The sequence below is a fragment of the Trichosporon asahii genome (genome assembly GCF_000293215.1).
Source record: "Trichosporon asahii var. asahii CBS 2479 unplaced genomic scaffold scaffold00075, whole genome shotgun sequence".
Taxonomy (NCBI): Eukaryota; Fungi; Basidiomycota; class Tremellomycetes; order Trichosporonales; family Trichosporonaceae; genus Trichosporon; species Trichosporon asahii.
The window spans coordinates 761570-775607 of record NW_014040850.1 but is presented as its reverse complement, the minus strand read 5'-3'; the positions used below and the strand labels follow the sequence as shown (position 1 = coordinate 775607).

General features: G+C 58.1%; 4 protein-coding genes across 4 annotated transcripts; 2 read left to right on the top strand and 2 right to left on the bottom strand.

Moving 5' to 3' along the window:
- Positions 1–115: 115 nt before the first annotated feature.
- Positions 116–1341, top strand: A1Q1_05837 (uncharacterized protein; the record flags this gene model as incomplete). Its single annotated transcript, XM_014321046.1, has 4 exons — positions 116–179; positions 224–349; positions 389–537; positions 586–1341. 4 exons carry the CDS (start codon positions 116–118, stop codon positions 1339–1341), a joined length of 1095 nt encoding a protein of 364 aa, XP_014176521.1.
- A 4582-nt stretch (positions 1342–5923) lies between these two features.
- On the bottom strand, positions 5924–8508 carry A1Q1_05836 (uncharacterized protein; the record flags this gene model as incomplete). Its single annotated transcript, XM_014321045.1, has 4 exons — positions 5924–7560; positions 7638–7946; positions 8050–8117; positions 8339–8508. 4 exons carry the CDS (start codon positions 8506–8508, stop codon positions 5924–5926), a joined length of 2184 nt encoding a protein of 727 aa, XP_014176520.1.
- Positions 8509–10063: 1555 nt separating this feature from the next.
- Positions 10064–12397, bottom strand: A1Q1_05835 (nuclear mRNA splicing protein; the record flags this gene model as incomplete). The annotated part of the gene is made up of 9 exons (XM_014321044.1): positions 10064–10074; positions 10125–10341; positions 10386–10483; positions 10538–10738; positions 10780–10934; positions 11030–11277; positions 11537–11787; positions 11831–11903; positions 12128–12397. The coding sequence occupies 9 exons, from the start codon at positions 12395–12397 to the stop codon at positions 10064–10066; spliced, it is 1524 nt and encodes a 507-aa protein (XP_014176519.1).
- A 190-nt stretch (positions 12398–12587) lies between these two features.
- On the top strand, positions 12588–13843 carry A1Q1_05834 (uncharacterized protein; the record flags this gene model as incomplete). Its single annotated transcript, XM_014321043.1, has 4 exons — positions 12588–12733; positions 12866–13018; positions 13091–13258; positions 13369–13843. The coding sequence occupies 4 exons, from the start codon at positions 12588–12590 to the stop codon at positions 13841–13843; spliced, it is 942 nt and encodes a 313-aa protein (XP_014176518.1).
- Positions 13844–14038: the final 195 nt, after the last annotated feature.

The window sequence follows — 14038 nt, the reverse complement described above, 5'->3', positions numbered from 1 at the left end:
CGACTGCAGGCCATTTTTGCTTCCGTCGCCGCCGCCAGGCGCCCTGGCCACCACCATACTCGTCATGGCCGGGGTGGTCGTCTGCGAACTGCTCAATCCATCCAACCCGCACGGCATGCCGCATCAAGTAGACGAAGAGGACCTTGCAGAGGTCTGGGTGCTTGTCAATGAGCTCACAGGTGAGTTTCCTGTCTGCTCTTCTGCAGCTCAGGCTGACGAATAGAGCAACTGGCGAACAATCGGGCCCTCGTGCAGCAGCTGAAGGCGCGCACCGAGAATGTCAAAGGGCAAGCGGTGCATGTCGGTGCTGGCTTCCCTCTCCGCCGGTTCAACCTCGACATCAGTGACGGTAAGCTAGCTTTCTACTCATACAGCAGCTGACGTGCAGAGGAATTTCAGACGGAGCTCGAGGCGTTCGCATCGCACCTGGTGCTGGAGAACCAGACGTTGCAGCACGAGAACAAGCAGCTGAACACCCTGCTGAAGGAGTATGAGCAGACGCTTGAGACGGTGATGGGCAAGTTCCGTGGCGTTGCTGTAAGTTCTATCATTCAAGCTCCACACTGACACCAGCACGCGAGCCAGCATCACGATCTTGCGTTGCATAGCTACTACTCCCAGCTGCTGCAGAGCCTGCAGACGGCACACTCGACAGCCCAGCTTCATGACGATACTTCTCTCTCCCTGCTTCTCACTCGTCTTTCGACTCTTCTGCGTTCCGCCCTCCGTACATCCAATGGCGAGGAAGTCGATGGCGACCTCCTCGACAGCTTGACGCTAGAGGAGCCTCGCGCGAGTGGTCCGGCGTCGACGAGTCCAGCGATATCCGTCTCCCCGCAGAGCTCACCAACACGGTCACCCGAGCGTGGATCAGCAGGTGCGACAAGCTCAGGAGGCACCGGCTCTGGCGGTGCTACGTCCAGCAGTCGTCGGCGCAGAGGCGAGTTTGGCTTCGTTCCGGGCTCTTCAGGCGGCTACTTCGGAACCGAAGGACAGGGCGACTGGGCTCTGGAGCGCGAGATGGAGATTCAACGTCTCGAGGAGGAGAACCGAGCACTGCGCGAGATGCTCGGCATTGCGACGGACGCGCCGCCAAGCCCTCCGCCACAGCAGCACTCTCCCATCATCGGGGAAGACCGTCGTCTATCGGCACTGACGATCGACGAGCTCGAAGCCGACGCCGAGAAGGAGGAAGCGGAGAAGGAGCGCCTCGGCGATGCGCCGGAAGAGACAGAGGAGAAGGCCGAAGTCGACGAGAGCGTGCTCGGCATTCGCGCGCAGGCGGACCAGGCACCACCGCCCGAGAACGTGTTCGACGAGACAGAGGGCGAGATCGCTTAGGGAGCGGCGACGAAGTGGACTGGCGCAGCCGGGCGCGGGCGCGATCGCGGCCTCCCCCGTCTTGTGCCCGGACCGGGAGTGCAGTCGGCGGCGATAAGACGCAGCGGTCCGGCGCTCCCCGCTCGGCCCTTACCCGTGGTGCCGGAATGGAGTAAGCGCCGTGCGCCCGATGCGCGTACGTCTCACTCGACGGAACGTGAGGTGCTGGAGGCAATGAAGGTCTTCACGCACCCTAGCAAGACAGAGCCATGAGTGTATGTATAAACTAGTTTCATGACGCATACCGATGGGCCTACATAGTTTCCCATATCAGCAGACTATCAAACAGCTATAACACGCTCGGGAAATACCCGTTCCCCACTATGATGTCTGGACGGCCCTCTTGCAGGTCAGACATGGGAACTGTCAAGACAGCCCCGCCAAGTTGGCAGCAGCCAAGTTCTCGATGCTCGGATTTTCCCAAGTCCAATCGGAAACGGACCGGCGCTGCGCGGTAACTACTTCGGACGGTGTGCCCCATGGACGCCTACGAGCTGTGACGTGATAGTAAACAAGCGCCGCGTAAAGCATAAGGAATAACGATCCAGCAGTGGCAATGACAATGTAGCAGTATCTGCAAGACGCGCGTCAGCCTCACACAGCCTTTGATGGGCAAGCAAAGATCTCACTGTTCGAGGAGCTCCTGTTTCGTCAGATTATACACGCATTCGTTCACAACCACAGCGAGAGTGCGAAGAAAGAAGGACTCTATGACGATAAACGCCAGCCATGCGTCTGTCATAAGCTCAGCACCTACGGCGCTCATCCCTCCGACACGTACAGTCTGCCTCGTACAATCTCCTCCTTATCCATGATCCTAGGCAGAAGACTGCGTGGTTGACATAGTCCATGACCGGATGTTCTCACGAGACTTTCCATGTAAGGGTGGCGAACGGCGAAGTCGCAGCGAAGAGATAGTTATGACAAAGATGCAGTATGGATGTGGTGGACGCAGGTTGCGAGTTGCGAACTGCCGGGCGTCCTAGTCGTGTGATGAGCTTTTCTTCAAGGTTGCGGCGAAGAACATCGGAGGACGCAGCAGTTTGTGCTCTCGATCTCTCGAGGCGATAGATCGATAGAGCCTATAGAGACGACGGACGCCAGCCAAGGGCCAAGGGCGGGAGATCTGGTGCAAATTATGTGTAAGAGTGCGCAGCATGCTTAGTGAATGAGCAGCCTGAGTAGCAGCCACCGCGCCCCTACATCACAGTACAACCTTGCAGCCTGCCCGGAGGGAGACTGCATCCTGTAACGTAGCTGGGAGGCGGAACTGCGCTGCGTCTCGTGGGGTCACAGAGTCACAGAGCCAGCGCCAGCGATACCCGATGTAAGCGCTGCAAGGAGGCAATGAGGAACGGTACAGACAACGCCATCAAATGCCATTGGGGCTCTCCTCTCCCACGGACGGGGCAGCTTTGCCAATCGCCAGCTCTGTGACTCACAGATGTGCCGCCTGGTAGGTACATCGTGCTTCACAGAGAGTCCTCAAGTAATTGTACCCCGAAGCAGAGACTGCTCGCCGGTCATGGCAACTGTCCTCTCGAACGTGTTGCAGCACAATGCCGTTCCTCTCCTATTGTATGTTCCTGCACATTTTCGCATTGACGAAGACGAAGGTTTGCTTAGACGTGTCAAAGCGCTTGCTTCATGCACACGAGCGCTCCAAATTAGTGGTGTATTCGGAGCATGTTCGCCCCGACTGCCAGGATGCCAGACTGGGTGGAGCCCCGGATTTAGAACACCGCAAACTTCGAACGGCACCGCGGCCCTCTAGGACGGGATCCGATGGAACAGAGTCTCTCATGCACGTTCACGTTCGACCACTGTGCTAGCTGTGCTACCATTGGATCTTGAACCCCCGGAAACTGCGTGAGCTAGGTTAATGGGGCACCCGCATCTAACAAATCTTCTTAGCAACACGAGGGAGAACGGTTGAAGAAAATATTCTCATATTAAGACAGTCGGTGATCTGGCTTGTCGTGACAGCTCCAGCGCTCCAGTGGATACATCCTACCTTACGCCTTTCTGTCGATTCTGTCTGCCTAAAAACCATTCCGAGAACGGGCTCGAGCTCAAACAGGGGCATCTCGAGCGTCCCTCATACGATACGCCGATCGCAGCCCGTCGCGCAGCCCTTGTCGCAGCCCTTGTCGCAGCCCTTATCGTAGCCTCTGTCGCAGCCCTTATCATAGCCTCCGTCGCAGCTCTTATCGCAGCCTCTTTCGTAGCCTCTGTCGCAGCCTCTTTCGTAGCCTCTGTCGCAGCCTCTGTCGCATTGCCGCAGCCTTGCTACTTCTTTAGCTCACGCTATGTCACTTGCTCGGAACGTCGTGTTAAGCCTCGGGCGGCATATAAGGCGATCGCCCAACCAGTTGAACATAACACGATCATCACTTCATAACCATGCCCGAAAACCAACGCTCCTCTTCGAGTTCCTCCTCGTCTTCTTCAATCAGCACGCAAGATTAGCGATCGACGTTGCGCCGAAGCACGAATCTAAGATCGGCCCCTCTAACCCTTTGTCCTTACCCAGCCAACGACCACTTACAAGCGCCGCCCCCGCCCCAGGCCGCCCCAGCCGTCCACGAGCAACCCGACAATCAAGAGCCACAGCACCCGAAGCCCCGACCGAGCGCCACTGGTGAGCATTTTGCACTTTATCAATCCTGACAGAAGAGGGCGTCCTCTCCACTCTCGCGGCTATCGCCGCTGTAGTCACTGGCATCGTCCTGATCGCCAAGGGCGACCTGGGAAACATAGCCATAGGTCTCATGGCCCTCGTGGGAGCCCTTGCGCCCTTACATAAGGCGGTTCTCTTTCTCAGCCCGCTTCTCTCGCGTTAGGGCGGAGGAGTGAGCCGAGCATTTTCGACCCTCGCCGAGGGATGGGGGGGTTGGGCGCCATGGAGCTGTCGCCCACCCTCTGCTCGGCCTAGCTCGGTGACCAACCCGCATGCTCCACCCACTGCCAACATTGTAGGCGAGTTCAGAACTGTGCCTTCGCCGCAATCCTGGCACCCGAGACACAACTGTAGATAGGAATCTCAAAAGAGATTGTGTACCATGTAGGCTTACGCGAAACCCGAGCAGCATCTTGTGAAGCAGAGCTTCGACGTAGATCTCAGATTTGGACCTCACCGTGACCCAAGGGCTGACACTGGTGGTCCCCGCAGCACTCTTCGATCGACCCGCGCCACACCAGGTATCCTTGTGAGGCCATGTCGCATCGATACGAGACAGAGGTGATCCAACCGTTTCCACAGCCTCTTAATTGATCTGGTTGTTCTGTGAAGGCCGGTGGGCCGGTGGGGTGCATGCCATACAGTACATGGGCAGGTCTTTGAAATTGATTCGGTCAAATCGCTGGCAAGCCCGCCACACGGCAATCACACAGTAGTTGCAACCCTCCACTCGTTCAGTCACAATTCTAATCATTCCCATCATGATGCATCCTAAAGCGACTCGGAGGTGAGAAACACGAACAACCAGCCTGCTACACCGCCTCCGTTCCGAATCACGCGTTGATAACGCTGGCGCGTCACCTCCTCTGCCTCCGCCAGGCTGAGCCCGGAGGGCATGCGTCTCAAAGTCAACATGTAGTAGATGATGAGGACGCGCCACATGCTCAATGGGAGGAAAATTGTGACGACTGGGATGGCAAGATAGCTTGGAAATCTGTTAGCCGGAGCACGAGAAGATAAATGCTTACTGCGCCATGATCTCCTCCCTGGGAGCTCTGAAGAGGACGAAGTACCAGAAGTACAGGGCCATCTTCAAAAGGTATGCCTCGACGGTGATGAAAATGAGCCATGGGTCTGGACATTAGGGGAATAGACGCTGGGAACTTACAGTTTGCGCGTAACTCTCGGAGTGGCCAGATGAGCCAGTCGAAAGGATTTTGCCAGCGTCCGCCCCCACCTCGCGCAAGTGTGTTCATCGTGGCAAGGAAGAAGCCACACGCGCAAGTACTCCAGCCGACAAGTGAAGTTGGGAAGAAGGAAGCTGTTGCATCGGAGCTCATGTTCCGTCCTGGTGCCCGATGCAAGTTCAGCCTCTCGGGGATCGACGAAAGGCTAGCCCGGTAATTTGGGAGCATAGGGTTCATGAACAATCAGCCGAGGTCGCCTGTGGTCAGTCAGACGTGAAAGTGAGTCCAGCCAGTCATGATGATGGAGTGCATTCTATGCATAGGTTTAGTTTTTCTAATATGATGAATCCGGTCCTCAGATTGAGCCGGGCGCAGTGCTGGTCCATCGATCGACAGCGGCAGAGGGCGGAGACGGCCGGGCGCAAGCGAGCAGGGCGAGAGCAGGCAGAACGGATGGCCGGCACTGAATATACAGGGAGGTGAATTATGCGATGTTGGCGAATGGTACTGGAGATTATCGATACACGGTTACAGGCGGTGTGCAGACAGCTGTGTGGGCCGGCTCAGATACAACTGGAGTCAGGACGGAGGTGGGAGCATAGTAGCCTCTGAGGCCGAAGCACTTATGCGTACGGGGAGGGAGAGAGGCTGCGGACGGCGGGGGAAGGTAGACAGCCTAGAAGACAGCATGCGATGAGAAAAAGCGAGAATTTCTGCCGTTGGAAACCTCGATGGCCTTCGGCGGCCCGCGACGCTTCGTGCCAGGAGGTGGGAGCCCACGCGACAGGCGCGAATACTGCGCTGTCTCCGATGCAGCGAGCATCAGCTCATAGTACACAAGCTGAGCGGGCGCGACGCGTCCGGAGAGGTAAACTCGAGCGGTGACGCGAGCGATGCTGGCAGGTTCCTGCTCGAAGTCCTTGAGCGTGGCGAGGGTATTGTCCGGGTCTTCCTCATCTTCTGCCAGATCTGAGTCCAAGCTGAGGGCAATCTGCTGGGGAGATTCGCTCACGCAGCATTCCGGCTCAGCATCGTCTGGAAGCAGAACTGATTCGGGGCGAGCAGCGGACATGAAAGACGCGGCGCCAGGACTGGGCGGCACTCGAGGGCTGACCGGGGTGTCGAGAAGGGCGGGGGACGGGAGAGGTAGTGGTGCCGAGGGGTCGATGAACAGCATGCTGGACCGCTTGGACTTCCAGATGTTGATGAGCATGTCGCCGGTCGTGGGGGAGACGGGCGAGACGCCATCGTCATCGTCGTCGTCTTCGATCGCTTCGTCCGAAATGGTGGTCGCGAAGGAGGGGCGGCGGGAGTCGAATGAGAACTCGTGCGCTGTGGCGAACGACGGGCGGCGGGACGAGGTGTCGGTTGCGAGTGACGGTCGGCGCGAGTTACTGAACAGGGAGAACCTTTCGTCGTCATCCGAGAACATCGATTCTCGACGACAATGGATGGCTTCGCAAATCTCGGCGTCGAAAACTGAGTCATCCGATCCTGCCTCTGCAGATTCGTACCCTTCGTCATCCGAAGACCAGTCCACGGGTAAGGGCGAGCCCAACTGAGAGGGAGCGTCGTAGAAGGTGTCGTCGTCCGAGAACATGTCGATGCTCAGCCGGCGCTCGGAGGACAGGTGGACCGTGGGGTCGAGCTGCTTCGGACTGTGATCTTGCGGCGCGGGACTGTCACCGGACGTTTTTGCTGATAGGTGGTTGAAGGTCGTCGCCTCCGAGGTGGATGTTTCCGTCGACGTGCCAGAGGAAGAGGACTCGGTCGACGACTGCTCCGACAGGTCCAGCCCCGAGTCATCTTCAGCGCCCTTCTCTTCCGCCACTACGCTCAGCGTACACCCGTACGTGTAGCGCCGAGGGCCGTGGAGTTGCCAAAAGTGATTGGCATCTCCGCTTGGCCCGCGAGGGATCTGAGGTGCGGGACGGGTTTGCCAACGGTGGCCATCGTCGTCATCGCGAACTCCGTGGCTGCCCCGGCGTGTTGCGGGAAGTGGCTGGGTGTCGGACTCGGGGCTGTACGCGTATTGTGCAGGAAATGCGTCTTCCGCCTGGTCCGGCGGTATGGCGAGGTTGTGCGTCGATGAATGCGGCCCGGTGAAGGGGACGGTCCCATTGAGCTGATACAGCGGCAGGCCCTGGGCGTCGACCCAGTTCGTGGGCCAGTTCATGACAAGGAGTCGTTCTGCGACCGGAAAGGCGGGAGTTGTGCAGCGAACCGCTGCCAATCCAGCCAAAGCTCCAGCGTCACGGGGCACTGTTCGTGTTCGCGGCCGTCGCGATTCTTGGAGATTTGGTCCTGCTTGAACTGGAGCAAGAGCAGGTGGTATCCGTGGTGGGGGTCGCTGGGGTCCGAGGAGTAGCCGGATGACCTGCTGTGCTCACTAGCGCTCGTGAGATACCCTGCCGCGGGGCGATTGAGCACTGGGACGACAGTAGAAGTTCCGGGAAAAGAGGTGGACAGCACTGAATCGGATGGGGGAGGACCGTAGATTGCGCTCGCTTCCGGGGACGTAGAGTTGCACACGTCGCGAGCGGGTGCTTCGTTACTCGACGGCCGAAGAGACGGTGTTTGTTGAATAGATGAGCTGCTGTCACTTGGGGAGTAGACCGCGGCAGTCGAAGACGAAGGTCTTTTCTGGTGATGACGGCGCCGGCGGGGGTTGAGGAGCGAGGTGAGAGATGTGACGAGACCTGGGAGAGCCAGTCAGCACCTGTACGTCGACGCCAGTGGGTATCGCAAGATGTGATGAATCAAGACGCATGAACGCAGCACGAAGAACCTCGAATAGCACACGCTTGTCGGAAGAGCGCGCATCCATGATTGATGAGCCGACAAACCCGCAAGGCCAAGCACGGCGCAGGCTGCGCGCTACGCAAGGCCATTGCAGACATGCCTGTTGTTGACTGGAAAAGACTAGCGGCTAGTGCCGAAATAGCCCGCGATCGATCCTGGGTTCCTGCGATCGCGCTGTGTCTCCGCGCGCCACGCGCGGTGCGTCGGCCTGCAGCAGCCCGCACGCCGACGCCAAGCCGCAAACAACATGCCTCCTTTCGCTGCCTCTGCCGGACCCCGCTCGGCACACCTCTGATCGGGCAACGGCATGTCGTGGTGCCTGTTGCGGCCCCGCGCCATGCCGCCCTGGGCACCCTGGTCGCTGTGCGCGCCCTGCGCCTCGTCGTCATCATCGACTGGTGCTCGCTGCGGGTCGCCACCGCATTCGGACATCGCAGAAGGTCGGATGTGCATGTGCATGACGGGGTAGCCCTGGTGTTGGGTGCCCGAGCGCCCGCTAAACGCGCACTTAGGGTGGACTCCGTTTCACGTCCTCAAAGCGACACGCCCAACGAACTCGAAAGCGCGGAATTCCTGATCCAATCGATCGATAACCGAGCTAAATCGCGCACACACCCTCCGTGTCCCCCCGCACCCCGCACGGCGTTGGCTTCCTTTGTTATGTCACCGTCGTCAGGTTCACCGGCTCACCGATGCGCCGACGCACGGTGCGCTGCACGAGCGAGATTCCATTGACTAATATGGACGAACCCTGACCCAAAGAACGGAAACGTGACTCACGTTTAAACGTCATGTTCAGGCGGGCCATGACGGTGCCGGGTGCAATAGTGCGAGATTGTGAGAGTAGATGTGCGGAGGAAAGTGAGATTGGGTTCGAGGTGACGTAGAGTTCGAGATCAAGGAGCGTTCGATGAGTGATCAACGAGCTTGATGAGGAGAAGAAAGACACGGAGAGCTGGATCCAGGCGCATATTTATTCTGATCAAAACTCAACCAGACACCGCACAGCCTGAGGGAGCGCACATGCAGCCAAGCACTGCCCAGAGTGTGCTCCAGACAGCGGCGAAATCCCATGGGGTTCGCACCCAGGAGTGACAGTCAGCGTGGCCAGTAAAGGATGAGCATCTCGCCGTTCGAGATGCGCAGTGACATTACCCCAATGTCTGACGTATGGTGGATAGAGCAACTGGACTTGCAAGTGCCAAGCCCCAATGGGAGGCTGCTATACTCCATTGTGCCAAAGATACGACCGTTGTCGTACTTGTATACTGTCCGTGCCCTCTGTCGCGTTCCTCAACCGACGCACATTGTCTTGCAGCCGACGGTGAAGCGACGGCCTCACCGCGGCACAAGCACAACTGTGCAGCTGCCTGTCCACTTGCGCACACTTGCCGGCACTTGCGTCACTTGCGCGCTGGGAAGGAGCAAAGTCGAGCGACTTGAAACACACGAAAGTGTTGCGGTTTCTCCGGAGTCGTTGCTGTGTGCGCAAGTTAAACCTGCCTGATCGGGCGGTGGGTTTCGAGTGCAGCGCCTGCGCATGATTCGCGAAACAGTCTGCACGCCCGCGTGAGCTGTGTTGGTGCACCCGTTACGCTCCGAGATCCCGTCTTTCTTGATGTGCGGCGATCCCAGAGCCCGCCAAAGGTGCAGAAACACGAGGTTAGGTCGAGGCTCACGCTGTTAGTGGCCATGTCCCATCCACCGAGAACATCCGCTGGTGTTTGGTCATGTCTTAACAATCGGTCGTTCATCAACAGAGGGGCGTGTTGCTCTCTAAGTTGTTGAGGTCTTCCATCACCGGCTGCTTTTCGAGTATTGTTGCCTCGAGTGCGATATACGGTGTGTAGGTCGACGACATCGAGTGACTTCTGCTTGATAATAGCTAATGCATACAGTCGATTCTTATCCCTCAAGTGTCGAAGTCGTTCTGATGTTAGTTAAGAGGACACGAGCTTACAACTCACAAAGTGTAGTATAACCCTCCCCTCGCTGCCCCCTCTTCTGCTACTAGCTACTCCAGATCTTGATCGTCCCGTCTGTCGTCAGCTAACTACCAGCCCACCGGCACTCACCAAGCGACGCAGTAACCATCTCCTTCCCATTCGGATTACAGAGGACGCTCGTGATCGCTTTCCGGTGTGGTGATTGCGGGAAGCCAGCCAGCGGCTTCGCATCAAGCACGTTCCACGCCCAGAGCTTGCCGTCTTCACCGCCTGCCAGAACCGCCGACTCGCCACGATTGAACGCTGGTCGGCTCCTTCCTTGCCCAACGGCGTGACCAGAGAATGTCTGCAGGACCTGATGTCAGCTCGAGACCAGACCGGCAAGCTCACACTTCCGTTTGACCGATCGAAGAGGCGCAGCTTGCCGTCCTGTGACGCAACGAGAAGAGTGTCCTTTGGTGAGGAAGGTGACGGTACCACGGCTGTTACTGGGGCTGCTCGGTCAGCTACAGCCACTTCGACAAAGCTGGAGTAAGACTTACAGCCAACAAGGTCCTCAGTCATCTGACCCATGCGGATATCGTACGCGCGAACGTGGCCGTCCATACTTCCGGCAATAATCTGGACGGAGTCTGGCGGGATGCTCAGCGATGTGATGCTCGAAGTCGCATCCTTGAGCGTCTGCAGTGGATCTCGTGTCGATGCGCGCATATCCCACAGCATGATCTTGGCGTCGAAACCGCCTGGGTGTCAGCTTTGAACCCAAGCCGCCTAGCTAACGTACCGCTCGCCAAAAGACTGGCGTCGTTGCTGAACGCGACAGCGTGCAGCTTGCCAAAGTGTCCCTGCAGCCTTCGTATTGTTTGTCCAGAAGCTACGTCCCACAAAAAGACTGCGCGATCGCCGCCGCATGATGCAAACTTGGCGTTGTCCGAGGCACTGATGTCAGCTGTGTTCTGTGTATGACCAGCCGCGGGGACGGCCGGCCCAGACGACAGTCACGAAGGCTCCTTACAGGAGAGTTCCTCACTCACACATCTAGGGCCAAGATCTCATGCGCTTGCCCTCGGTACACCTTGACTTCCTTCCCTGTTGCCGGGTTCCATAGCCGGATCGTGCGGTCGCTACTGCCGGAAAGGAGGTACTTTGATCCGTGGTTGTAGGCAATGACATTGACGCCTGCTTCGTGAGAGAGGCTGTCGTCAGCTATCGCGTATAAATAGAAGCTCACGTATGTACCACCTTTGATGGGACGGTAGGTTTTGTTGTTGACATGGTGAGTCTGACGATCAACAACAAAACAGCTTTGACTGCTGATCGAGACCTGAACTTTCGGATCGACCTCCACCGTCCATATCGTCATGGCTCGTGCGGAAGCAAACACCTAGGGTGGCACCAAGATCAACAACGACGATTGCAGCACATGCAGCACACAAGAAATAGCTCATCAGTTAATCTTCGCACTCTGACGGCTTATGCAATGTCCCCGATGCTTGCGCAGATGCAGCTCTATAGATGATACATAGTACAGCTCGACTGACAACTCGACAGGCATCAACTACACGGGCAGCACGTTTCCGGCTCCGCGCAGGAGCATCTGTGAGCCCATGCGGAGCGTCACGACACCTCCCGGAAGGTAGGCGGCGAGGTACGTGAGCAGCGCGGCGACCTGGACGATGGCAGCGACGAGGGTGCCAATCGTCGAGCGCACGCCGATGGCGAAGAAGAGCGTCAGGGCGAGCGAACCGAAGTACGCTATCGAGAACGGCAAACGCTCCTTCGAGATAATGTGCTTCAGGTCTGGTGTCAGTTAGGACATATACCTGGAAACTTACGAGCCATGGGGCCGTGGAGGATCGCGAAGCCGAGCATGAACAGACATGAGCCAAGCGTAAACGCAAGAGCAAACTTTCGCGGTTTAATCGCAACTGAGGGTTAGTCGGGGCCTAGAAAGCGAAACTCACGCATAGGCAGGAACAGGAAGGCGATGCCGAAGCATGCCATGCCGCCGATGCAGCACGCGATGAAACCGAGGAAGCTGAGGGTTAGTATGGTAGATCAGTGACACCACGAACCGTTCCCATCGCTGTATTGTTAGCTATGTCATACAGCGAGCACCAGCTTGTACCCACTGAAAGAGCAAAGTACGCTTCCTCTTCTCGGCTTGCTCCCTCGTTTCGGAGAGGAATGTAACCGCTGACGCTGTTCCAGCTACGGCTGAAGACGTTGCCCTGGGATGCGGGCGCCGTCGTCGCCGAGTCGTCCTGAACCGAGTTGGCCCATCGGAAACCGGAGAGCTGGGAGCGGAATGAACTCGCCGCGTTGTTGGACATGGTGTTGCCGATGTGGAGGACGACGAAGGAGCCCGACGATGTCGATGCGTCTTGAACGTCGAGCGTCATAGCTCGGAGGCATGCGAGGCGTTCGAATCTCGGTGACGTGTATTTCCGGGGCTAAGTTCAGGCACTGCGTTAAGCGGTATCAAATCATCACCGCTCACTCTTGCCGCCAGGCCGACGCCGACGACTGAACGATAACATCGTCGTCCTGTTCTGTCCTTCCCCATCCACAACCGCATCGATCAGCAGCACCATGTCGAAATACTCAGCGGCGTCCGCGTCGCAGATTCCCACGATTATTCCGCCCCAGGCGGCTGAGTCGAAGCGCGACAGGAAGCGAAGAGAAACAGTGAACAAGATTGAGATGCTTCACAACGGAAGCTGGAACAACCGCGACGAGTAAGTACAATAAGTCCATCCAGGCTCAGTGACGCGCAGATGCGTTCCACTGAGTTAGGGGCCGTGGCCCACGGCACGTTGCAGCTGTTGATGTCGTGGATGAGGAAGGTGGCCGGACGCTGACAACGACAGAAAGTTCTCCCAGCAGTACAAGGAGTACCATAATGAGAACAAGGCCGTCAACACGCAGCCCCCGACATCATCCAAGTACATGCTCCGTCTTTACCCCAAGACTGTTGAGCGCGATGCTTTCCTGCAGGCGGCGCAGACGCACTACGAGTACAAGTGAGTGACTCCAGAGGCACCCTGAGGGGGAGGACCTCCACTCCACCGCCCGTTCCACTAACACGGGACCAGAGTCAGCCAAGCCCAAAAGATGTACGAGAGCGAGCGCGACAACATCGAAGGAATGTACTGGGAGGCACGCGATCAGATCCGTCAGCGCTTGCTCGGTGCCATCGAGGAGCGTCGCCGCAAGCTGCGCGAGGAGAAGGAAGGAGGTGATGTTGTGACAGGTATGTTGGCGTATGTTCATAGAAGCTGACGGCAGAAACCCTCCTGGAAACGACATCACGCCCCCGTAACCAGCGGCGCACATTCCGATCTCGTGTTGAGCCGCGATCGTCGTCGCGTAGTGCGACGCCCAACCACCACAACCTGCAGAGCGGCGCCGACTCTGGGTCGGCCAGCCCCAAGGACGGCAGCAAGTCGAACGACCTCCTCCTCCACAACATGCTTGCGCCTGCTCTCGCGGTCATCAACACGGACGACATCTTGTACACGGATTCGTCGTCGCTGATCGTCAAGGCCCTACCGAACGGATACAACGTTCAGAGCGGAAAACGTGGACCACGTGGCAAGGCTGCCGAGCTGGAGAAGGAAGGACCGGCTCCCGGCACGAGTGCAGCGCTTGCGATCGCCAGTGGGCAAGCGCCTGCCCCGACCACGAACGGCAAGCGCGGAGCCGGTGCCCAGTCTGGATGGGTGCTGGGCAAGGCTCTGAACGACATGAAGAGAATGGAGGAAGCGACTTTGCTAGAGCGGGATAGCGACTGGGCTCGCATCCAAGGCTCGCAGCACGGGCGCGGCCGCAGGGGGCGAGGGGAGTAGAAGCAGTAGAAGCAAGCAGGTTAGACAGCGGAGGGAGCCGTGGCCGTCATGGGCGGCATGGGCAGAACATATGGGGAACTGGGGCAGACGACGGGCCAATAAGGGGTTGAGCCGAAGTGCCGATCCTGGTTGGTGCGTCGTTTCCGAGTGCGCAGTGGTTAGTCACCTTGCCCGTTTCAACCTCTCAAACCCCTA